At 34.4% G+C, this 24,970-nt stretch overlaps 2 protein-coding genes across 4 annotated transcripts; both read right to left on the bottom strand.

The window, feature by feature from the left end:
* Positions 1–2,328: 2,328 nt before the first annotated feature.
* Positions 2,329–9,061, bottom strand: LOC112667526 (putative olfactory receptor 56B2). 3 transcript variants are annotated; one of them, XM_049098853.1, is made up of 2 exons: positions 8,410–9,061; positions 2,329–4,487 (listed from the first exon to the last, which is right to left on the bottom strand). In XM_049098853.1, exons 1-2 carry the CDS (start codon positions 9,059–9,061, stop codon positions 4,471–4,473), a joined length of 669 nt encoding a protein of 222 aa, XP_048954810.1. In that variant the 3' UTR covers positions 2,329–4,470. The 3 variants fall into 3 exon arrangements, 2 of the variants coding, with proteins under 2 accessions (XP_048954810.1, XP_025315045.3); XM_025459260.3 differs by having other exon boundaries at positions 4,110–4,487; positions 8,423–9,061; XR_007404612.1 differs by lacking the exon at positions 8,410–9,061 and adding an exon at positions 7,939–8,403 and having other exon boundaries at positions 4,363–4,487.
* An 8,157-nt stretch (positions 9,062–17,218) lies between these two features.
* On the bottom strand, positions 17,219–18,623 carry LOC112667524 (putative olfactory receptor 56B2). Its single transcript, XM_025459258.3, has one exon. It carries the CDS (start codon positions 18,616–18,618, stop codon positions 17,659–17,661), a length of 960 nt encoding a protein of 319 aa, XP_025315043.3. The 5' UTR covers positions 18,619–18,623; the 3' UTR covers positions 17,219–17,658.
* Between the last annotated feature and the right edge of the window lie 6,347 nt (positions 18,624–24,970).

Genomic DNA, 24,970 nt, shown 5'->3' with positions numbered 1-24,970 from the left:
TTGGCATTTTGATAGGAATTACATTGAATTTGTTGATTGTTTTGGGTAGTATGGACATTGTAACAATATTCATGTTTCCAATTCATGAGCATGGAATGTCTTTCCATTTCTTTGTGTCATCTTCAATTTTTTTCCTCACAAGGTTTCTTAGTTTTCAGAGTACAGATTTTCATCTCTAAGGTTAAATTTATTTGTAGGTATTTTATTGTTTTTGGTGCTATTTTAAATGTTATTTTTTTTATTTCTCTTTCTGATAATTTGTTACTAGGGTATAGAAATGCTACCAATTTCTAGGGATTGATTTTGTACTCTATAATTTTACTGAATTAATTTATTATTTCTAGTGGCATTTTCCTGGAATGTTTAGAACTTTCCATGTATAATATCATGCCATCTGCAAATAGTGACAATTTAACTTCTTTTCTAATACGGATGTCTCTTATAGACCAATGGGTTTTAATGCAACAGAGTACCAAAGTTCATGGATAAGTTTCAGTTATTACATTGCAACTAATCTTTAGAAAACTACCGTTGTTGATTTGAGATGTAGTATCAAAGAGGAATATCCACAATTAACTGAAAAAGGTATTAAAATCTCAACTCCTCCCTCTTACAAATATATATCTATGCAAAGTCATACTTTCTCCATAAATATCAAACAAAAAACTTATTTCAGGAGGTTGCATGCAGAAATAGATATGAGAATCTAGTTGTCTATTAAGCCAGGGGTTAAAATACATGCAAAAATATAAAATAATATGACCCTTCTTACTACTTTTGTTTTTAAAAATATATTATTTTTCATAAATAGTTTTGTGGTAATAGTTTTATTTCTATTTAAAAATTAATATGTAAAATGCAAAAATTTTTGTTTTAATTTTGAACGTATATAATATTTGTGGATGTGAACCATAAAAACGAAAGCACTTTAGAATTTAGTAAGATTTAATAGTGTAAATTGAATAGTAAGACCAATAATTTTAAGAATTGCTGATCTAATACATACGAGTAAATTCAGCTATGTCAACCATTTCTATGAGGTCTTTATTGTCATGCATCTCTTTAAATTAAAATATAGGGATCCCTGGGTGGCGCAGAGGTTTGGCGCCGGCCTTTGGCCCAGGGCGCGATCCTGGAGACCCGGGATCGAATCCCACATCGGGCTCCCGGTGCATGGAGCCTGCTTCTCCCTCTGCCTGTGTCTCTGCCTCTCTCTCTCTCTCTGTGACTATCATAAGTAAATAAAAAAATAAATAAATTAATTAAAATATAACTTCTGTAGAGTACAGTGCACAGATCTTAAGTATACCTATACTGACAGACCCAACTACAGGAGTGCAGTGACATGCAGTGACTTTCATTTGGTTCCCAAAGATAACCACAACTTCGCAGCATCATAGACTCCCTTGTATTTTTTTAAACTTTATTTAATAGAATTAGACAAGATATAGTCTCTTTTCTTGAATAATTCAATATCTATTTATTTCATATGGGGGGCATTTATTTTTTTATTTAATAATAAATTTATTTTTATTGGTGTTCAATTTGCCAACATACAGAATAACGCCCAGTGCTCATCCTGTCAAGTGCCCCCCTCTGTGCCCACCACCCAGTCACCCCCACCCCCCCACCATCCTCCCCTTCCACCACCCTAGTTCGTTTCCCAGAGTTAGGAGTCTTCCATGTTCTGTCTCCCTTTCTGATATTGCCTACCCATTTCTTCTCCCTTCCCCTCTATTTCCTTTCACTATTATTTATATTCCCCAAATGAATGAGAACATATAATGTTTGTCCTTCTCCGATTGACTTATTTCACTCAGCATAATACCCTCCAGTTCCATCCAAGTCGAAGCAAATGGTGGCTACTTGTCATATCTAATGGCTGAGGAATATTCCATTGTATACATAGACCACAGCTTCTTTATCCATTCATCTTTCCATGGACACCAAGGCTCCTTCCACAGTTTGGCTATTGTGGACATTGCTGCTAGAAACATTGGGGTGCAGGTGTCCCGGCGTTTCATTGCATCTGTATCTTTGGGGTAAATCCCCAGCAGTGCAATTGCTGGGTTGTAGGGCAGGTCTATTTTTAAGACTTTGAGGAACCTCCACACACTTTTCCAGAGTGGCTGCACCATTTCACATTCCCACCAACAGTGCAAGAGGGTTCCCTTTGCTCTGCATCCTCTCCAACATTTGTGGTTTCCTGCCTTGTTAATTTTCCCCATTCTCACTGGTGTGAGGTGGTATCTCATTGTGGTTTTTTTTTTTTTTTTATTGGTGTTCAATTTACTAACATACAGAATAACACCCAGTGCCCGTCACCCATTCACTCCCACCCCCCGCCCTCCTCCCCTTCTACCACCCCTAGTTCGTTTCCCAGAGTTAGCAGTCTTTACGTTCTGTCTCCCTTTCTGATATTTCCCACACATTTCTTCTCCCTTCCCTTATATTCCCTTTCACTATTATTTATATTCCCCAAATGAATGAGAACATATAATGTTTGTCCTTCTCCGACTTTTGATTTGTATTTCCCTGATGGCAAGTGATGCAGAGCATTTTCTCATGTGCATGTTGGCCATGTCTATGTCTTCCTCTGTGAGATTTCTGTTCATGACTTTTGCCCATTTCATGATTGGATTGTTTGTCTCTTTGTTGTTGAGTTTAATAAGTTCTTTATAGATCTTGGAAACTAGCCCTTTATCTGATAGGTCATTTGCAAATATCTTCTCCCATTCTGTAGGTTGTCTTTTAGTTTTGTTGACTGTATTCTTTGCTGTGCAAAAGCTTCTTATCTTGATGAAGTCCCAATAGTTCATTTTTGCTTTTGTTTCTTTTGCCTTTATGGATGTATCTTGCAAGAAGTTACTCAAATTAATAAAATCATGAATGAGAAAGGAGAGATCACTACCAACACCAAGGAAATACAAACGATTTTAAAAACATATTATGAACAGCTATACGCCAATAAATTAGGCAATCTAGAAGAAATGGATGCATTTCTGGAAAGCCACAAATTACTAAAACTGGATCAGGAAGAAATAGAAAACCTGAACAGGCCAAAAACCAGGGAGGAAATTGAAGCAGTCATCAAAAACCTCCCAAGACACAAAAGTCCAGGGCCAGATGGCTTCCCTGGGGAATTCTATCAAATGTTTAAAGAAGAAACCATACCTATTCTACTAAAACTGTTTGGAAAGATAGAAAGAGATGGAGTACTTCCAAACTCGTTCTATGAGGCCAGCATCACCTTAATTCCAAAACCAGACAAAGACCCCACCAAAAAGGAGAATTACAGACCAATATCCCTGATGAACATGGATGCAAAAATTCTCAACAAGATACTAGCCAATAGGATGCAATAGTACATTAAGAAAATTATTCACCATGACCAAGTAGGATTTATTCTTGGGACACAAGACTGGTTCAACACTCATAAAACAATCAGTGTGATTCATCATATCAGCAAGAGAAAAACCAAAAACCATATGATCCTCTCATTAGATGCAGAGAAAGCATTTGACAAAATACAGCATCCATTCCTGATCAAAACTCTTCAGAGTGTAGGGATAGAGGGAACATTCCTCAACATCGTAAAAGCCATCTCCGAAAAGCCCACAGCAAATATCATTCTCACTGGGAAAGCACTGGGAGCCTTTCCCCTAAGATCAGGAACAAGACAGGGATGTCCACTCTCACCACTGCTATTCAACATAGTACTGGAAGTCCTAGCCTCAGCAATCAGACAACAAAAAGACATTAAAGGCATTCAAATTGGCAAAGAAGAAGACAAACTCTCCCTCTTCGCCGATGACATGATACTCAGAAAACCCAAAAGCCTCTACCCCAAGATTGCTAGAACTCATACAGCAATTTGGCAGTGTGGCAGGATACAAAATCAATGCCCAGAAATCAATGGCATTTCTATACACTAACAATGAGACTGAAGAAAGAGAAATTAAGGAGTCAATCCCATTTACAATTGCACCCAAAAGCATAAGATACCTAGGAATAAACCTAACCAAAGAGGTAAAGGATCTATACCCTAAAAACTATAGAACACTTCTGAAAGAAATTGAGGAAGACACAAAGAGATGGAAAAATATTCCATGCTCATGGATTGGCAGAATTAATATTGTGAAAATGTCAATGTTACCTAGGGCAATAAAACATTTAAATCAAATTCTTATCTCAGGTCTGCTTCTGGGAGAACTCAGAATAGTATAGTGTGTTTTTAAATCAGAATATAAATGAGAAACCACTTACCTGGAGATGCTCAGCATTTGTTTTATTTATTTATAAGATGTACTAATACTACTAAGTGGATAAAAGCAACTATGAACATCCACATTTTAGTGATGAAGTTCAAAGAGTTCATACAGATAATAGGTTGCCACAGTGGAATTTAAAATATGGTATGTTCTGATCCCCGAGCTAAAGTTTTTAACTGATGTACTATATTTCTTCATCTTAAACAACTGTTGGCTCTGAAGGAGAAAAATGAAATATTGATTTAGTCATAGTCATTTACTTTTCTCTAAATTTTTATAAAGAAAAATAGAAAAGATTGAACCACAAAATATATGAGTCATATAATAATTTTAGGAATCATGGATAACAGCATTGATTGTAGTATAAAAACTTAAAAGCATTTATATACAGACTACTTAGCTAATAGCAAGGTGGCATTTACATAAAGTACGAAAAGAGGCCGAAATTAATCAGTGTAGATTAAAGTTAAGAGAGTGTAACTTTTATAGTATTTACTTGGAAGGGGCATGAATGGAGCAATTCAGATGCTGAGATAAAACACATATTGACCTTGCTTGTGTTCTTTTAATGATAATCAATCAAGCTGTTTAGTCATGATTTGTGTCTTCTGTGTGTGTTTGTTATACCTCACTTAAAATATTACTTTAAAAATAAGATAGCAATGTTTTATTTTTTTAGTTAATTTAATATTTGTGTCTCAAAAATTTTAGCTGATTGCAACAATGGGCTAGGTCATGCACTAATGGTGACATAAATTTATAGTGAAAATGTATTTTATAACTAAAAAATATATAGAGAGAAGGAGCTTGGCATTGTACCATGCACTTTACATGTATTAAAATTTTATAGTCTCTTTCAAGACCAAGTTTAAATCTAGATGAAAAGAGAATCATGTAAAAACACTTATAAAATTTTTTAGAAATCATTTTAGACATATATCTCAGTTGCTATGTCAATGAAGATGAGAATTTTTATCTCAAGTAAAAACCTATAATTCAACTTATTATTGCCAGAAGAATAGGTCAATTCTCAATAAAAGAAAGACCTGCTCTTCCCCAGCTTGTTGCAAATGAGTGAACCCAAACCTTTAACACTAGCTCAAACAAAATGAATAATATTAATTTAAAATAAACTTGCTTGATGAGAATAAAGTATGTTTTATTTTACACTTGGATTAGACAGATGAGCTGTATCATATCAGACATACATTATTTTTAAGCTTCAGAAGTTGATTTTACTGAGCAACATTTTAAATTATTCTCTTATCCTGTATTAAGGGTTCCAGAGTAACAAACATTTTTGTTTTAGTATTCACTACCCTGAGATTTCTAGCAAGCTAAAACATACTATACTGTTAATAGCAACTCATGGTCTGGATACACTTGATGATAAGCCTTACTCTCTGTAGTCTATCTCTCTGGCTGAAGTTGAACCCAATTCTATGTCTCCATATGTTAGACAGAATCTGGAGATAGAAATGAAACTTCTCCAAGTGGCTACATGAGGCTTAGTGTGCTCTTAGACATAGTCCTGCAACTCCCAAAGTTCTTCCACACTACTAATATCTTCTGTAGAAGCTCCAAATTTAACACATCACAAGCTAGGTATTATGCTAATTGTGATATAAATTGTAAGTCAGTGACTGTTAAATTTAAAGTGAAGAAAAAGTACTTGTTCAATCAAAAGTATTGATTTATAACTTGCACTATATTTCTGACATTAAACCAAATGCTACTGATAGAGACATGAATAAGTCATTAATCTTTTCATGGGATATTTGGTCTAGAGATCCAGATAGATGTACAATTGGTACATATGCTATGATATGAACTGCTGTATTGTGAAAATTAAGAAGGTTCTTTGATAATGCAAATGGAAGATGGACTGTGTCTAGGGCAAGACTGTACCTATCACTTAACCAGTTGATTAACAAAAAATATGAACTAATTAACAACACATTACACCTACAGATTACCCTGAATTCCTACAGTGTTGATACTTTCAATACATTTCAAAGTCTAGATTTTTGATATTAACAAAGAATTGACTGAAGGAAATCCAGTCCCTGCATTTATTTATACAATTTAACACTTATAAATTAGATGACTTAGAGAGTCCCCCGAGTAAGATGGGACTGAATAGCAGAATGGCTTTATTTTATTTTATTTTTTATTTTTTTTTATTGGTGTTCAATTTACTAACATACAGAATAACCCCCAGTGCCCGTCACACATTCACTCCCACCCCCCGCCCTCCTCCCCTTCCACCACCCCTAGTTCGTTTCCCAGAGTTAGCAGTCTTTACGTTCTGTCTCCCTTTCTGATATTTCTCACACATTTCTTCCCCCTTCCCTTATATGGATGAAGCCTCCTTGAAAAAATGAGTGGTCTGGAATAACAGAATAAAAGGATTAAAAATGACTAAAAAATTATCTCAAACGTGACCATAGTCTTTTAGTTTTGATCATTGATAATTTTTTTAAGGATAATGTAGGGTAGCCTGGGTAGCTCAGCGGTTTAGCGCCTCCTTCAGCCAGGGCATGATCCTGGAGACCCCAGATCTAGTCCCACATCAGGCTAACCGGCATGGAGCCTGCTTCTCCCTCTACCTGTGTCTCTGCCTCTCTCTCTCTCTCTCTCTTACTCTCTCTCTCTCTGTCTCTCATGAATAAAAAATGAAATGTTTCTTTTTTAAAAAAAGGATAATGTAACCATGCATCAGCAAAATGAAAAGCAATCCTGATACTTTTTAAATTCATAATGTTAGCTATACGTTTTACAAGCAGTGAAATTATGAGAGTGTATCACATCCCAATATAGATTACCTGAAATGTTTTGTTCACTTTGCTTCTTCAGTGCTCACTGTCTTAGTAACATCCCTCCTCATTCTGAAACCTGCCCTTTCATTCCTGCCCAATTTATCAACATGTAACCTATGGGAGTTATCTTACAAATATACAAACTCCAAAGTCATTTAATAATTCAGTGGTTAGATGCCCTGAGTTCAAAATATGAAAATTTTAATGTACTCTAACTATATATATGTAATTGTTAAAGTTTTACCAAGTTATAAAGACCATTGTTTATGTTGATATTCATGTAAAGTTTTTTTCCTAGACATTCAGATTGCAATATTTTAATAGTCTCTTAACAGTGTACTATTCTCATGATTTTAATTCTTGCTATTTTGCATCCAAGTGCATTATTTAGTTTCTAACTAAGTGATACATGAAGGATATGGATCTTGGATAATGGTTGGTTATTTCAGAAAGGATTTCCCAAAATAAACATGATCAATGGGAATCCTTCCATGGGGATTTATAATGGGAAAAAAATATTCCAATGGATACTGAAATATCTTGAACTAATGAATATGATTAATTTGGACAATTAGTATTTCTTCCTTATGAACTGAGATCTGGATAAAGACATTCTTAAACAAGAAATAAGAGAGTGAAATATGACAGAAAAAAGATAATGTGAAGCAAAAAGGCCTGAGGAAGTTCAGGTAGTATATTTCACTTGCCTTTCCCTTAGATCCCTTGAGACAATAAGCATCATAATGGTCCTCTTTTGCAATAAGATTTTTTCTTGAAACCCAAAGATTTCATATATAAAAAGATTTCATATATTTTCTTAAAACCCAAAGATTTCATATATTTCATACCTGTTGGCATTTTTTAAAATTTCACTTGTTGCCACCAATTTGATTTATTAACTGAAAATATGCCATAGTGCTCTTTTTTGATAGTATTTCTGCCTTGCATAATGATTGGAAAATATAAGGATAAATATATGAGTAAACTACCTAAGTGAGCCCCTTCTCCATGTTAGTTGCCCTTGATATTCAGCTTAAGAGCCTTATAGAAGCCCTGCCTGAGCTCCTTGTTTTTGAATGCATACACTATGGGATTGAGGGCAGGAGGAATAACATTGTGTAGTACATTAAGCAGAACTGGGATGAGAGGAAGAGTCATTGTTGCACTGTGGGTAATAGAAATGACAACAATGACAGTGTAAAAGAATAAAATTAGGATGAGATGGGAAGTACAGGTACTTAGGGCTTTGGATGCAGCTTCTGCTGAATTCAGCTTCAGCACTGAGTGGAGTATCAAAGCATATGATAAAAAAATCAAACCCAGGTCACTCGCCATCAGTGTCCAGGCCAGAAATAGCTGGTAGATGCTGTTGATGGTTCTGTCATCACAGGATAACCTAGTGACTCCAAGATTAGAGCATAGGCAATGCTCAATTTGGTTCTTGGAACAGTAGTGCCTCTCAGCGGCCAACACTGGCACTGGGATGGTAGCCAGACTGTTTCTGAGTGCCATGAACACAGTTGCCTTGGCGACAAAAGAATCAGTAACTATTGATGGATAGCGTAGTGGTTGGCAAATGGCTACATATCTGTCTATAGCCATGCAGACAAAGATACCTGACTCCATGAGTACAAAACAATGTATGACATACATCTGAGCAAAGCATTCAGGGAGACCAATGGCCTTTGCACTGAACCATAAGATGGCCAAAATCTTGGGCATGATGGTGGTAGCCAGTCCCATGTCTACCACAGCCAGGATCCCCAAGAAATAGTACATAGGCTGGTGCAGTGTGGCCTCTTGTTTGATGATGATCAGGATAAGGATGTTGGCAGTGAGAGCTAAGAGGTAAAGTAGTGCCAGGGGCAGGGAGAGCCAGTGTTGCCAGGTGTGAATGCCTGGGAATCCCATCAGAATGAACTCAGAGACTTGGGACTTCGAGATGTTGGAATGTCCAAGATCCTGGAGCATCCTTCACTAAGAGAAAAAAAAAGTATTTGAAGTTACTATTCTTAATAATCTCTCTGACATTATTTGGTTAATGATATTGAAGTGTAAGATTTTCATCTTCATTTTTCTTATTCTGCTACAGACATTTATTAGACATTTCTAGTGGCAGGAATCATGATGTTCCATAAGACAAGTTATATTATTTCTACCTTGTCATAATTGAGAAAGAGAACATTGGAGTTATTAGAAACTTGGTCATTACTTTCCATCTTGTACAAGTCATGGAGGGAACAAGATGAAAGCAATCTGATACTATAGCCTGGTCTCTTAAGCTTAGTTTTGATAAAGAGTTATATTTTTTTTTAGCAACTAAAGGTATAGATTCAGAGTAGAGATTCTTATGCAGGGAAATATTTTTATAACAGATTAGATGATAGGATATAAGAATATCCCTTTTGTAAAAATTCAAGTATTCAAGAATTTGTGAAATACTCATGAATGTTAGATAATTGTCATTAAAACATATGACATAATTTAGTACATCCATTTTTAAATTGGAGAACTGATGTCCAAAAATGCTAATGGACTGTCTAATGCCAACTTACTCTAATAGATAGAAATATACCTAGAAACTTCCAGTATTTCTGAGTCCAGTTGATTCTGGTTTTGTGTAATATTCTTCCACTAGGACATACTTTGCCTCATAAAGCAGTTCAGCTGGTCACACAGTAATGAATAAAACAGATATGAAAAAAATCAAGTTAAAATAAATGATTTGACAGAAGTGTTGTTATAATCAAATTACACTATAACCAAGACATTTTTCATCATTTATTAATATTTTAATAAAAAGCTGAAAGAAGATTTTCATTATCTGTTTCTACTAAATATCCTCTATTTGTTTTCAATATTTCAAATAATAAGGGCATAATATAAACACACAATAATTAATGTTGATAAAGACTAGTGGATATACTAATCTTAAACTATGTAATAACATTCCATATACTCAAATAAAGATAAATTGAGAAGTTATATATTTGTATTCCACTATTGTTTTCATAGCTTCTAAGGTTCAAACATTTTTTTTAAATATCTTGCTTTGTTTTTTAACTTTAGTTTTGGAACTATTTCTCAAATTTCATTCAATGTTTGACTATTAATTTACACTTAATGAATAGGCTTTAGAAGGCTAACTTGAAATTCCAGGTGATGAGTGAGTATCATCAATTGGTATCATTTACTTTGGGAGCTTCAATAGGGACCTCTGCTTCAATGCAGATATTCTTAGTTCAGTGTTATATGTCTTTTCTCAGGGACTCTCCATTTGTTCAGAAAATAATCCACCAACCTGTTTCCTCCAGGAATATTGTTAGTGTTCTTGGAGTTGAAGAACACTGGAATTTCTCACCTTTATTATGAATATTGGATTCGTCCTTCTCATTTTTTATAATGCTTCATTCTCAGCCTTTATCACATCATATATATGCATTTATAGCACGGTATTTGTGCCACGGATCCAAGATAGTCGGAGGCAACGAAATGAAGAAAGACTTGGTGTCTCCCTGAATTTTAATATAGGGGACAGGGGGACTGAGAATCCGACTCGGACTCAGACCAGACTCAGGTTTGGACCCCGAGGTTTTGCCTCCCCCAGTTTTTTATTAAGAGAGCTAACAGATAGGCCTAGGAATGATTAACTTGGGAAGCAGAGAAAATCATGTTTACTTCAAAAGGTAAAATAGGCTATTGACTCAAGGAGGGGGAGCAGAGGAGCTGTATCTGGAGAACAATGTGGTCTAGACTCAGTGTGCTGACTCAGAACCTCTCATATCTCCAGGGTCCCTAGAACTAAGAGATTCAGTTCTCAGATAGGCTCTGCAGCTGGTTCTCCACATATTTGTTAAAGTTCCTTCCCAAAATAAGCTTCTAGTCATCATTAGAAAATAGTTAATATTGTTAAAGATAGTGAATGGATCAGATTTACCAAGTTGTTCTTTTTTTTTCTTTTTAGTTTGCCATGGGCAAGTTTATTACATGATTAAAGTTCAAATAAAAAAATAATAACAGGGATCCCTGGGTGGCGCAGCGGTTTGGCGCCTGCCTTTGGCCCAGGGCGTGATCCTGGAGACCCAGGATCGAATCCCACATCGGGCTCCCGGTGCATGGGGCCTGCTTCTCCCTCTGCTTATGTCTCTGCCTCTCTCTCTCTCTCTCTCTCTCTCTCTCTATCATTAAAAAAAAATAAATAAAATAATAATAATAACAATATCTAGGAAGCTAGAGCCAGAGTCTGAGAGTGCTGTTTCCCTGTTCCCTGCCTTCCTAGCCAAGTCTAACTCTATTAACTTAATTGATTCGATCAAATTCCTCATCAAGACTCGCTTCTGTGCCCCTTCTGTGCTACCTATATCTTTATTCTCACAAAGAATGAAAGAGAGATGTCTGGGTAGCTCAGCAGTTGAGCGTCTGCTTGTGGCTCAAGGTGTGATCCCCATGAAGGGATCCAGTCCTGTATATGGTTCCATGAGAGGAGCCTGCTTCTCCCACTGTGTATGTCTCTGCCTCTCTTTCTGTGTCTCATGAATAAATAAATAAAGTCTTAAAAAAAACAAAGAATGAAAGATTAGATACTTCAGAAAGCAACACTTTTGGAAATAGCAATGCAACACAAGGCAAACTAATTAATAAGAAAGTTCCTTGAAGATCATTCTGGTGTCATCACAGACTCATGCTGGGGTAGATAGAAACTGCAACTAAACTAACTTTTGGAAATCAGGAAATCTTTCAAAAGGGAAGCAAAACTCTTGAACATGAAGCATGATTAGGATTGTTCCAGATCAGTGATTTGTTCCATTGATGTTTGCTCTTTCTTAGATCACTCTAGTAATATTAGCTTTGTGATTTGGCAACCCTATATTGTGTGTCCTTCCACCACCAAATCCAGCTTCAATTATTATCTTCTTCAGAAGGACTCAACTCACTCTCAGAAAGGACAGAGAACCATTCCTTAAATCTTCTTAGTATGACATAATTGGAAAAGTGGCCAACTTTATGGGTAAGGAATACGATTTCTGATGGACCAATCTCTTTTCTGTATTCTAACATCATGGTATTGTAAAAACCTACTGATGTTCTTGAATCAGCCACAGTTTAACCAAACCCTTGATATTTGGACATATTGTATTGATACTTGTATTTGCAGTGTCTAGCAAGTTTTCATGCACATATTAGATATCAACAGATGTTTTTGAGTGAGTAAAAAGTTAATGTAAAAATGAATTAAATTTTCTAACAGACTTCAAGAATTATTATGCTGTTGTCGAAATATTATTTTTTGCAAAGCATAAAAGAAACCACAAGAAGAAATAGAACTATGATGTCTACTTCATGCAACAGAAACTTAAAATCATAAAAAAATGTCTTTCATAAAATAGATAAAACAAAGAAAACCCCAAAAAAGCAAAGAAAAATAATGCAGAGAAAAAAATACATTTTGGATTAGACAAAAAAGGTCAATTAAATAAATCGTGCTATTAATTGGTCATATTACATAATGATTATTATATACACATACGTTTTACATATTTAAAAATATGCGTATAAAACAATAAGTTATGCACAGATATTTTCAGGAAACAAAATACATACTAACATATCAGACACATAAACAAATTTGGAAGGAAGTATCAATGTCAGACAAAATAGAAAATAAAAACATAAATTTTGGATAAAAATCGCCTTTGAGAAACAATAGATGACATGGTTGTAGTGTACAATTAAAGTTAATCGTACCAGATTATGTCATCATCAGGTTTAACACATTTTTCCACAACAGAAAAGACTGAAATTATCTTTTTCACTTTATTAGCACATGCGGAAATTCTTTTAAAAAGGAATTTGCTTAAATATTTCTCAACTTATTAGCTGTTTTAAAGATCTAATTTGCCTATTTGAGAAAAATACAATGAATGGGAGAGAGGGGCAAAGGGTGAGGGAAAAGCAGTCTCCCTGCTGAGCAGAGAGCCAAGATGGGCTCCATCCCCGGACCCTGGGATCATGACTTGAGCCAAAGGCAGATGCTTGTCTGACTGAGCCACCCAGGGGCCTCATTAGCTGATTTTCAATTTACCGTTTGACAACAATGCTGTGGACTAAAAGCTAATCATTGAAAGGCTAACAAAGGCCTTGTAATTTGTAGAATTGACAGAAGAATAATATGAGTTTACAATATAAGACTGTTTCCTTACATACCAGTATTGTTGTCAAGTTTCTTTCTATCAAACTTATAAATTCTACTTCATGTTTGCCTACATTGTATTTTTGGCTTTTTTGGGGGGAAATTATTAAGGAATGGAACTGTTACAATTCATATATATGTATATATACATGTATGTTTACAAACATATAAATGATTACTATGAAAACAAGATAGACTTTGAAATATGTTATTGTAAGTATTTCACTAAGGTATACAAATTGTTAAAGTTGTTGAAAAAATAGGGTCATTCCCCATTTCCCTCTTGCAATATTTTTGATCAGTAAATTCTTGATTCTATGTGTTTATGCAACTGAAGAAAATAGAAAAATTAGGGAATGCTAAATATTCATAAATTGAAAATAGGAAGAATGTCTGAGATTACATGGGCTCCATTCTTTTTTTTTCGGGGGGGCTCCATTCTTAAGAATATATTGCCTACATGTGAGACAGATATCCTAGTTATGTTCTTCATGTTTCTTTTTGATAGTTCTAGTGTTGATTACTAAAACTGGTTTTATTGTTATGAGATATTATGGTAATCTTCAATACATTTTCAAAACTCTCAAAAATCCAGATTAACACCAAGTAATAGAGTTAATGACAAATTATTTCAAGCTTTTTCCAAAATAAATGTAAATGATTTAAATATAATTTAATTTTTCTGCAAGAAAAATTGACTTACGGGTGGACAGATGCATTGAATTAGTTACATTAACAAAGGAATATCACCACTTATAAAGTACAGTTCTATATGGTCTGTGGTTTATTTTCTTTTTCAATCCCCATAAAGAGTAAGTTTGTTTTCTCACTAGATTGTCCTCAATGTAAATTCATGTTCTTCTTTCAATATGACAGTGGGTTCCTCCAAGTAGGTTTTGTTATCTAGAATGAAAGGAACACAGTCACAAATAAATATATCTAGAAGTGAAGCAAGTAAATTAAGTTCTCATTGTGGGACAATAGGAGGGCAGCTAAAAAGCAAGTGTTTTGACCAGAGCTGAGAACTATTCTGTAGCTATTCTATTTTTTCTTGTGACAAGGGTGATTACCATGAGACTTCCAGAACCAATAATTCCTATTTGTTTAGGAAAATAACATAGATATTCATAATCATGATGGAAAGTTACACTAAATTGTAATCTGAGAATTGGGGAAATAACAATTTTCAAGAAAACCCAATCTTAGGGTGCCTGGGTGGCTCAATCAGTTAAATGCCTGCCTTCAGCACAGGTCATGATACAAGGGTCCTGGGATCAAGCCCCATGTGGGGCTCTCTACTCAACAGAGACCCTGCTTCTCTTTCTCCCTCTACCTTCCTCTTTCTTTCTCTCTGTCAAAAAATAAATAAAATCTTTAAAAAAATGGAAACCCGATCTTTTATAAAACTTCTGCCTTCAAATGGATGTATGGAAGCTTCTGAGAATATAAAAATCAATTCATGTGCACCCAAATCCTCTTTCCTCTTTAACAAAGCTTCTCTCCAATTCAACTTAGAACTAACAACAACAACAAAAATCTTACTACTTTCACCTTTTAATATTCTTTTAATACCTCAGTTTCTGGACAGCAAAATAGTAGGTTGAATGCCATCTGGTCCAGGAGTTAAGGGTATTGGTAAAAACAGCACAATTCTACAATATATGTACATGCACAGTCCTAAACCTCTAAATCCCTTGATATCTATATTACTGACTGAATCTTTAAAGAAAAATGTCTATTATATATCCCAAGGGGGCTATTATACAACATCAGAGACACAGATGCTGATATGAGACTCTAGTCACCCTGAGGAGGAAGATGAGTGGAAACTTTACATTCTTGTCATGTGTAAGATGATAGATACATAAATAATACTTTTCTATGCATGTATCTATATCTGTTTGCTATGTATGAGAATTACATATGGAGAGGATCAGAATAAATACAGCCACATTTAATTAATGAATGCTACCAATTTTAATATTGATTGAGGAGTTGTGGTTGTTTGTCAGGCCAGTAGGACAGGAGTTGAAAGTACTTAAAATTTATCATAATGGTGCAATCCCTCTCATACACATTCATTCACATGTTTCTTTATTTGATTTAAAAAAATAAGATTGATGATAATTTCATGGAATTGTAGAAATTCATTAAAAGTTTGGGTTAATTAAGCTGATACATTGTTAGGAATATGTAGGCACCAAAGTGTTTTTTTTAAGATTTATTTATTTCTTTATTTGAGAGAAACAGAGAGAGAGAGAGAGAGAGCCAGCTGGGTGAGGGGCAGAGGGAAAGGAGAGAATCCACAAGATTCTCCACTGAGTGCAGAGCCCAAAGTGGGACTGGATCCCAGAACCCTGAGATCATGACCTGAGCTGAAACCAAGAGTCAGCTGCTCTACTGAATGAACCTGAATTTTGAGATAATAATGATAAAAGTGCTTATAAGGGAAATAACAAAACTAAGTAATTTTAGTTTTGTATTCCTTTAATTTAATAATAAAAGTAATGCCTGTGTTTTTATTAATTGGAAAAATAAAAATGCATTTTGAAGGAGATAATTTGAACTAAAATTAAAAAGAGTAGAGGTAACTTCTGATACATTTCTTAACAAATATTTGCTATACACATTTTTGAAAAAAGATTTAGACAATATCATATTAAAATGTAGAGTCTGCAATTTTCAATTTACATTTAAAAACAAGTGCATTAGAACACAATTATTCAGTAATATAATTACATAAGAGTGTATCATATGTATTACATGATTTATTTATCGATTTTCCTATTTTTAGACATATATATCATTTACATTGCAGGAAATAATACAATAATTACCTATGCAGAGAAACTTTGACAGTGTTTTTAAATTTTATTTTATATTTAATTGAGGTGAAATTCACATGCCATGAAATTAATCACTTTACCATTTGAAATGTAAATTAAGTGGCTGTGAAACCATCAGCACTATATAATTCCAGAACATTTTCATTAGCTCAAAACAAAACTCCATAGACATTAATCAGTCACTCTCAATTGCACTGTCTTTCTTGCCCTGAGTAATAACTAATCTGCTTTCTAATTCAGTAGACTTAACTAGTTCTGAACATTTCACATAAGTGCAATCAAACAAGATGTAGATAAAAGATGAACCCTTCTGTGTCTGGCTTTTTTCACTTAGCAGAATGTTTTCAAAGTTCATATCTATAATACCATGTATCAATATTTTATATTTAATGGATAATTAGTTTCCTTGTATGAATATACCTAATTTTTTGCATTTAAAAGCTGATGGACATTTGAATTATTTCCAGTTTTTGGCTAATAATGCTATTATGAAAATTCATGTACAAGTTTTTATTCTTATAGTTATTTTTAATTATTTGAGTATATACTCAGGAGTTGCATTGTTGAGTTATATGGTCATTGGGCTTGGCTTTTTTGTCTATTTGTCAGAGCTGTTTTCCATATCTCTTGTATGATTTAATATTTGCACCAGCATTATACAAGGACTCCACTGTATCCTCAAAATCCAATACTTGCTCACTTGATTAAAAAAAAAAGTATGGGCATTTTATAGGATACAAGATGTATTATAACATCACTCATCATCAAATTATGATTTTGATTTGCATTTGTCTAACAACCAGTGATGTTGAGCATCTTTCACATAGTTGATTGATATTACACAACATCTTTAGAGAAATATCTGTTCCAATCCTTTGCCCATTAAAAAGATATAAGAAAACGAACTAGGGGTGGTAGAAGGGGAGGAGGGCGGGGGGTGGGAGTGAATGGGTGACGGGCACTGGGTGTTATTCTGTATGTTAGTAAATTGAACACCAATAAAAAAAAAAATAAAAAAAAAAAATAAAAAAAAAAAAATAAAAACATTTTTAAAAATTAAAAAAAAAAAAAAAAAAAAAAAAAAAAAAAAAGATATAAGATACATCAAAAAGCAAAAAGACAAATGACAGGAGTAAGTCCTATGTTGTCAGTAAACAATGTGCTGGGATTAAATGCTCCAGTCAAAAAGAAGAGACTAGCAGATATCTGCTCAAACCACGCCTACTCAACATTGTCTAAAGTTCTAGCCAGGGCAACTAGGTAAGACAGTGAATTTCATTTTCCATTTGTCCTTCCCTTGGATTCCTTGAGATAACTAGTATCATTGTGTTATGACGAAGATATTTCCTGAGTACCAAAATTTCAAATGTTGGTTTCACCCGTTTTTGAAGTTTCATTTTTACCGCAGATTCCTTATACTAACTGAAAAGTTGCCAGTGTATATGTTCCTTAATTCATGAGCCATGTTTAATGATTGGCAAATATAATGAAATATATGTAGGAGAATTATCTAAATGAGCCCATTCTCAGTGTTAGTTACCCTTGTTGTCCAGCTTCAGAATCTTATAGAAGCCCTGCCTGAGCTCCTTGTTCTTGAGTGCATATACCATAGGGTTAAGGGCAGGAGGAATAACATTGTGTAGTACATTAAGCAGAACTGGGATGAGGGGAAGAGTCATTGTTGCACTGTGGGTAATGGAAATAACAATGACAACTGTGTAGAAGAACAGGATTAGAATGAGGTGAGAAGTACAGGTACTTAGGGCTTTGGATGCAGCTTCTGCTGAATTCAGCTTCAGCACTGAGTGAAGTATCAGAGCATATGATAAGAAAATCAAACCCAGGTCACTCCCCATCAGTGTCCAGGCAAGAAACAGCTGGTAGATGCTGTTGATTGTCCTGTCATCACAGGATAAGCTAGTGACTCCAAGATTAGAGCATAGGCAATGCTCAATTTGGTTCTTGGAACAGTAGTGCCTCTGAGCAGCCAACATTGGCACTGGGATGGTGGCCAGACTGTTTCTGAGTGCCATGAACACAGTTGCCTTGACGACAAAAGAGTCAGTAACTATTGATGGATAGCGTAGTGGTTGGCAAATGGCTACATATCTGTCTATAGCCATGCAGACAAAGATACCTGACTCCATGCCCACAAAACAATGTATGACATACATCTGAGCAAAGCACTCAGGGAGACTGATGGCCTTTGCACTAAACCATAAGATGGCCAAAATCTTGGGCATGATGGTGGTAGCCAGTCCCATGTCTACCACAGCCAGGATCCCCAAAAAATAGTACATAGGCTGGTGCAGTGTGGCCTCTTGTTTGATGATGATCAGGATAAGGATGTTGGCAGTGAGAGCTAAGAGGTAAAGCAGTGCCAGGGGCAGGGAGAGCCAGTGCTGCCAGGTGTGAATGCCTGGGAATCCCATCAGAATGAACTCAGAGACTTGGGACTTCGAGATGTTGGAATGTCCAAGATCCTGGAGCATCCTTCACTAAGAGAAAAAAAAATCAAAGTTACTGTTCTTAATGTTTCTGCACTAACATTTATTTGACATTAATAGCTAAACACTAACCATGGCAGCATATTCTACATGTTGTCTTAGACAATCATCCAAAAATCTCCCTAAAGCAGGACACATATCCCTCTCATATTTTGTGAACTTGTTCATTATTTTCCCTCCAGCAAATCATGGAACCCGTAGAAGAGGAAAGTGATCTGGTATCACAACTTGTCTTCTTCAGTTTGGATTTCTAAGATGTTACATGCTTTAGGGACCTAAGCTATAGAATGAAAGTAGACATGTTTATGTATTGAGATACTAAGGGCACAAATCAGAATATAGATTATTGAATATAACTCTGTTTTTATTCAAGCACATGAGAATGTTTGAACTATTCATGAATAGTATTTAATTTTAATTAAAATATATGAGGTTAGTTAGTATACCCATTTTTTGTTGTTGTTTTTGTATGTTTTTTTTTTTGTTTTGATTTTCAGTGAGGAGACTGATGCCCAGAATTGCCAATAACCTGCTCAAATTCAAGTAAGTATAATAAAGAGAAATATGTTTCATGAACCTCAGTATTCTTCAATCCAGTTGATTCTGGTTTCCCCTTCTTAACATGCTTTTTTGTCTTGGAGATGTGGAGATACTCCCACTATAATGAATAAAGTGAATGTTTAAATAAAATGAGTTTGAGGTAAATGTTTTTATATCAAATTAGTAAGTTATTACCCTATATCTAAGCAAATTCCTTGATTTCATTATTTTTAATGTGAAAGGTGAAGCAAATTTTCATGATGTACTTTAATCAGTTATGTGCAATATATTATTTCTTTCCTTTCAATACTGGAAACTTTAAGGACTTGATATAAGCACACAGGATATTTGAAAAATCATTTGTTCAGAATTTTAGTAGAGGAACAGTGTAGATATATAGACTTGATGAAAATATTCATTGTAACACACACACAAAACAAAAACCTGTCCATTATGCTTACAATGAAGCAATATATATATATTTATATATTATAAGCAGTATATATATATATATATACTGCTTATACTTATAAAAGTATATACTTATACTTTTTTATACACTGCTTATACTTACATAAATATATTACTTTCAGTTGTTTATTTTTATGGCTTGCTTTTTTATCTTTAATTTTGGATCTATTTGTCAAATATCTTGCAATCTTTGACTGTTAATTCACAATTAATAAAGTCTTTGAAGCTGACTTGAAGTGCCAGTGGTGATTGAGTCTCACCAATAGTAGGACTTTGAGTCCTCTGTAAGGACTTTTTGCTTTGTTGACATCCTTAGATTGAATCATTCTCTATAGGTCTTTACTCATAGAATTTTTTTAAGAAAAGAATCCACAAATGTACTCCCTGGAGGAATATGTGATGACCTTCTACTGTTCTTGGAGTTGAGTAGTAGGACACTGGGTCTGACACTTAAATATGAATAATGGGTTCAACCTTCTCCTTTTCTATGATGTCTCATTCTTGGCCCACATCACAGCTGATATATTCACGTTTATAGTACATGTTAATGTTTCCCTACATTCCCCTCTTATTTTTATTCTCACTGAAGAATGAAAGATTCGATGCTTCAAAAAGCAACACTTTTCGAGAATAGCAAGGCCACACAAAGCAAATTAATTAAGAATACTCCTTGAAGATCATTCTGGGGTCATCACAGACTCATGAAGGAGGACAGAAGGAGCAATGAAGCTACATTTCGGAGGAGATTTTTTCAAAGAGGAAAAGGATTTTTTCAAATGCTCTTCAACATAAAGTATGACTCGGATTCTGACAAATAAGCCATCCAGTCCAGTTCTTGTTTGCTCTTTCCTACCCAGATTCTCACTTTGTGATTGGGCAGCCTTCTGATCTATTTTGTGTCCTCCCACCACCAAATTCAGCTTTGATCATCACCTTCTTCAGAACTCAACTTTCTCTCAGAGAGAAGAGAGAGAACCACCCTTTAAATGTTCTCAATATGACATAGTTGGAAAAGTGGCAGGTTTTGTAGGTAAGGAATACATTTGCCAGGGATGCCTGGGTGACTCAGCAATTGAGCATCTGCCTTTGGCTCAGGTGCTGATCCCAGAGTCCTGGGATTGGGTCTCACATCAGCTCTCCTCAGCGAGCCTGCTTCTCTCTCTGCCTGTGTCTCTGCCTCTCTCTCTGTGTCTCTCATGAATAAATAAATAAAATTTTTAAAAAAGGAATACATTTGCCAATGGTTCAATATCTATTTTAACATCACGGTATTGTAAAAACTTACTGATGTTCTTGAATCAGCTACAATTTAACCAAAACCTTAATATTTGGAACATTGTATTGATATTTGTATTTGCAGTGTCTAGCAAGATGTTGCACACATACTAGGTGTAAACAGGTATTTTTGAGTGAATAAAAGATTAATATAAAGATGAATCAAATTTCATAATAGATATTAAGCATTCTTATATGTACTCAAAATATTATTTTTTGGAGAGTAGAAAGGAACCACTAGAGGAAACAGAACTATAATGTCTGCTTCATAGATCAATAGAAAACCCAAATTTCAAAAAAATACCCCTCGTAAAAGAGATAAAACAAAAAAAAATTTTTTTAAAAAGCAGAGAAAAAAATAAGGCAGCATGTAAAATTAATATTTTGAATTGGATCATAAAAGGGAATTAAGTAACATATATTACATATGGGTCACAACCAACAGTGATAGTAAACACCAATTTATGCTATGAAAATATATGCAGAGGGGCACCTGGGTGGCTCAGTGGTTGAACATCTTCATTTGGCTCAGGTCATGATCCTGAGGTCCTGGAATCAAGTCCCACAATGGGCTCTCCATGGGAAGTCTGCTTCTTCCCTCTGCCTATTTCTCTGCTTCTCTGTGTGTGTGTCTCTTATGAATAAATAAATAAATTCTTAAAAAATATGTATATATATGCAGAAATATACATTAAAATATTTTTGAAAGTTATATGAGATGTACAAAGCAAACCATACACAAAGTATGCACAAAGACTTTTGGTTATCAAAATTCACACTAACACACTAAACACATACTTCAAAACTGTTAGGAAATATTAATATCAGACAAAATAGAAAACAAATTAAGCAAATTTTGAATCAAGAGCACTTTTGAGAAACAATAGATGACATGCTTTAAACAATGCAAATAATTCTGATCATATAAAATGTTTCATTTCCAGGTATGATATGGTTTTCCACTCACAAAATAATAGGAAATTCTGAAATAATATTTTTCACTTTATTAGTCCACGGTAGAAAATTCAAAAGTGGGGAATTCGCTAAAATATATTGCAACTCATTAGCTGATCCTTAATTTTTTGTATAACAATCCTGATGTGCATTGAAGTTAATAATTGCTTGACTCTCAAAACCCTTATAATTTGTATTATAGACAAAGAATAATAGGGATTTGCAGTATTAAAATTTGATTCCTTACATACCAAAATTTTCATCGAGTGTTTTTCTATGAGGCTGATAAATTTCTACTTAATATTTTCATACACTGCTATATTTTCATGAGCCACCCAGGGACTCCTATTATCATGTTTCTTTAAAAAATTATTAAGACACAAAACTGCAACAATTCATATGCACATATATACACATATATTTGTACACACATAGGCAATTGATCACTATGCATATGAGAGATTTTAAATGTATTGTTTATAAATATTTGATTAGTGTTACTGTCAAGATGTTAAAATTGGATCATTTAATTCAATTCTTGACTCCATGCAACAAGAGAAAGTAGAAAATTAGCTGAAACATGTATAACCATAAATTGAGATTAAGAAATATCTCAGGGATCCCTGGGTGGCGCAGCGGTTTAGCGCCTGCCTTTGGCCCAGGGCGCGATCCTGGAGACCTGGGATCGAATCCCATGTCAGGCTCCTGGTGCATGGAGCCTGCTTCTCTCTCTGCCTGTGTCTCTGCCTCTCTCTCTCTCTCTCTGTGACTATCATAAATAAATAAAAATTAAAAAAAAGAAATATGTCTCAGATTACTTGTATTCCATTCTTAAGAATAGATTTCTTCTATGAGATAAACATCCTATTTATGTTCCATGTGTTTCCTTTTGATAGTTCTGGTGTTGATTACTATAATGGTCCTAATATTACATGAGACATTTAGGTCCACTTTCAATACATTTGCCAAACTCTCAAAGATCCAAGTTAATACCAACTAATATAGTGGTAACCACAAATTATAGATCTTTTCCATAACAATTTTAAATGATTTCTAAACATAGCTTAATTTTTATGCAGGGAAAATTAAGTATACAAGTGTACAAGTTGTACAAGTATATTGAGGTAGTAGCATTAACACAAAAATATAGCTGCTTAATAAGGTAAAAATTTTTATCATCTGCTATTTCATTCCTAAACCTCATAGACAATTAGCTTGTTTCCTCACAGGATAGTCCTTATTTTACAACCCAGGATGTTCTCTCAATATGACAGAGGTTCCTCCAAATAGATTTTGCTATCTAGAATGGAAAAAAACAGTCACAAATCAAATTTCTAGAAATGGATAAAGCAAATAAGATTTTCATTCCAAGACAATGGGAGGGCAGGTAAAGAGCAATTGTACTCTGACCATGACTGACAACTATTCTCTAGCTCTTCTCCATTTTTTTTTTTTTTTTTGTCATGGAGGTGATTCATACCTGACTTCTGCTACAACAGAATCAGTGATTTCTATTTCGTTAGAAGATAACATAGCTATTAATAATCATGATAGAAAGTTACAGTGAATGGTAACTCTGATATTTAAGGAAATAAGCAAATGCCTTTGAATGGGTGGATGGAATCAAACCTGTGTTTCTAAACATTTAATAATCAGTTAATATACACTAAAAGCCTGGCTCTAATTTATCTTAGTACTAACAACAACAAAAGTCCTGCCAGTAGTCCCACTTTTTATGTCCTTCAATACCTTAATTTCTGGATAGCAGACAGTGAGCCGAATGAAATCTGGTCCAGGTATTCAGGTCAAAAATGTCCTGGTTCTATATGTATGTACATGCACAACCCTCAACCTCTAAATCTCTGATGCCAGTACTACTGAACTGAATCTTTAAATAAAAATGTGTGTTATACATCCCAAAGGAATATTACACCCTATTAGAGACATAGGTGCTGCTATAGGAGATAAGCTAACCTCTACTGAGGGAGAAAAAGAGGATAGGTTTTACATTCTTACCACTTATGAAATGATGCACAAATAAGAGAATAATTTAATATGAGCATACCTATATTGGTATACTTGTGTGTGAAAAATTATGTATTGAGGGGTGAGAATGACACAATTTTATTTACATTTTTTAAATTTAAATTCAATTAGTCAATGTGTAAGTCTATCATCAGTTTCAGATGTAGTTGTATGCAACTGATGAATTATTGAATACTACATCTGAAACTGTGACACAATTTTAATGAAAATTATTGATTTTAATATTTATTGAGAGTTTCATTTCTCTTAGTTTCAGGCCTTTAGGACACAAGCTGAAAGCACTTAAAATGTTTCACAAAATTTCAACCCCCATCACACACATTTGTGGTTTCTTTAATTGTTTATTTTCACGTTCAAGTGATGCTGATAATGAATATTATGGCATTGTAGAAATTCAGGCTCAGCGTATTAGGACAAGATATTTTGAAGCTCTAATAAATAATAGTTTAAACACTAATAATGATGGTGATGAAGCAATAATAAGAAAGCATAATAACTGATTTTATTTTTCTAGGACTTATATTAGATAGTGAGCCATGGCTACATAGTTTTTTGATTGAAAAAATAAAAGTGAGTTTGGAATAAATAAACAGAACTCATATTCTATATGTAGAGGTAACTTCTAATACATTTAATAGAGTTTTGCCATATGTGTTTTGGAAAAAAGCTTGGATAATACCATATTAAAAGATAAATTCTGACATTTTTAATGTACAACATCTAGGAAGCACATTCAAATATGATTATTTAGGGGACTCCTGGGTGGCTCAGTGGTTAAGCGTGATCCTGGAGTCCCAGGATAGACTCCCACATCGGGCTCCCTGCATGAAGCCTGCTTCTCCCTCTGCCTGTGTCTCTCTCTTTCTCTCTATGTATCTCTCATGAATAAATAATAAAATCTTTTTAAAAACCCAAATATTATTTGGTAATATTATGATGAAATAACATTACATAATATGTATTTACACACTTTTTAAACCATTTCCTATTCTTAGACATATATGTTTCTTTAATGTTGCTAGAAATGGTGCAACAAATATATATGTAGAAG

Source organism: Canis lupus, chromosome 21, assembly GCF_003254725.2.
Source record: "Canis lupus dingo isolate Sandy chromosome 21, ASM325472v2, whole genome shotgun sequence".
NCBI classification, from domain to species: Eukaryota; Metazoa; Chordata; class Mammalia; order Carnivora; family Canidae; genus Canis; species Canis lupus.
This window is presented reverse-complemented; position numbering and strand designations above follow the sequence as displayed.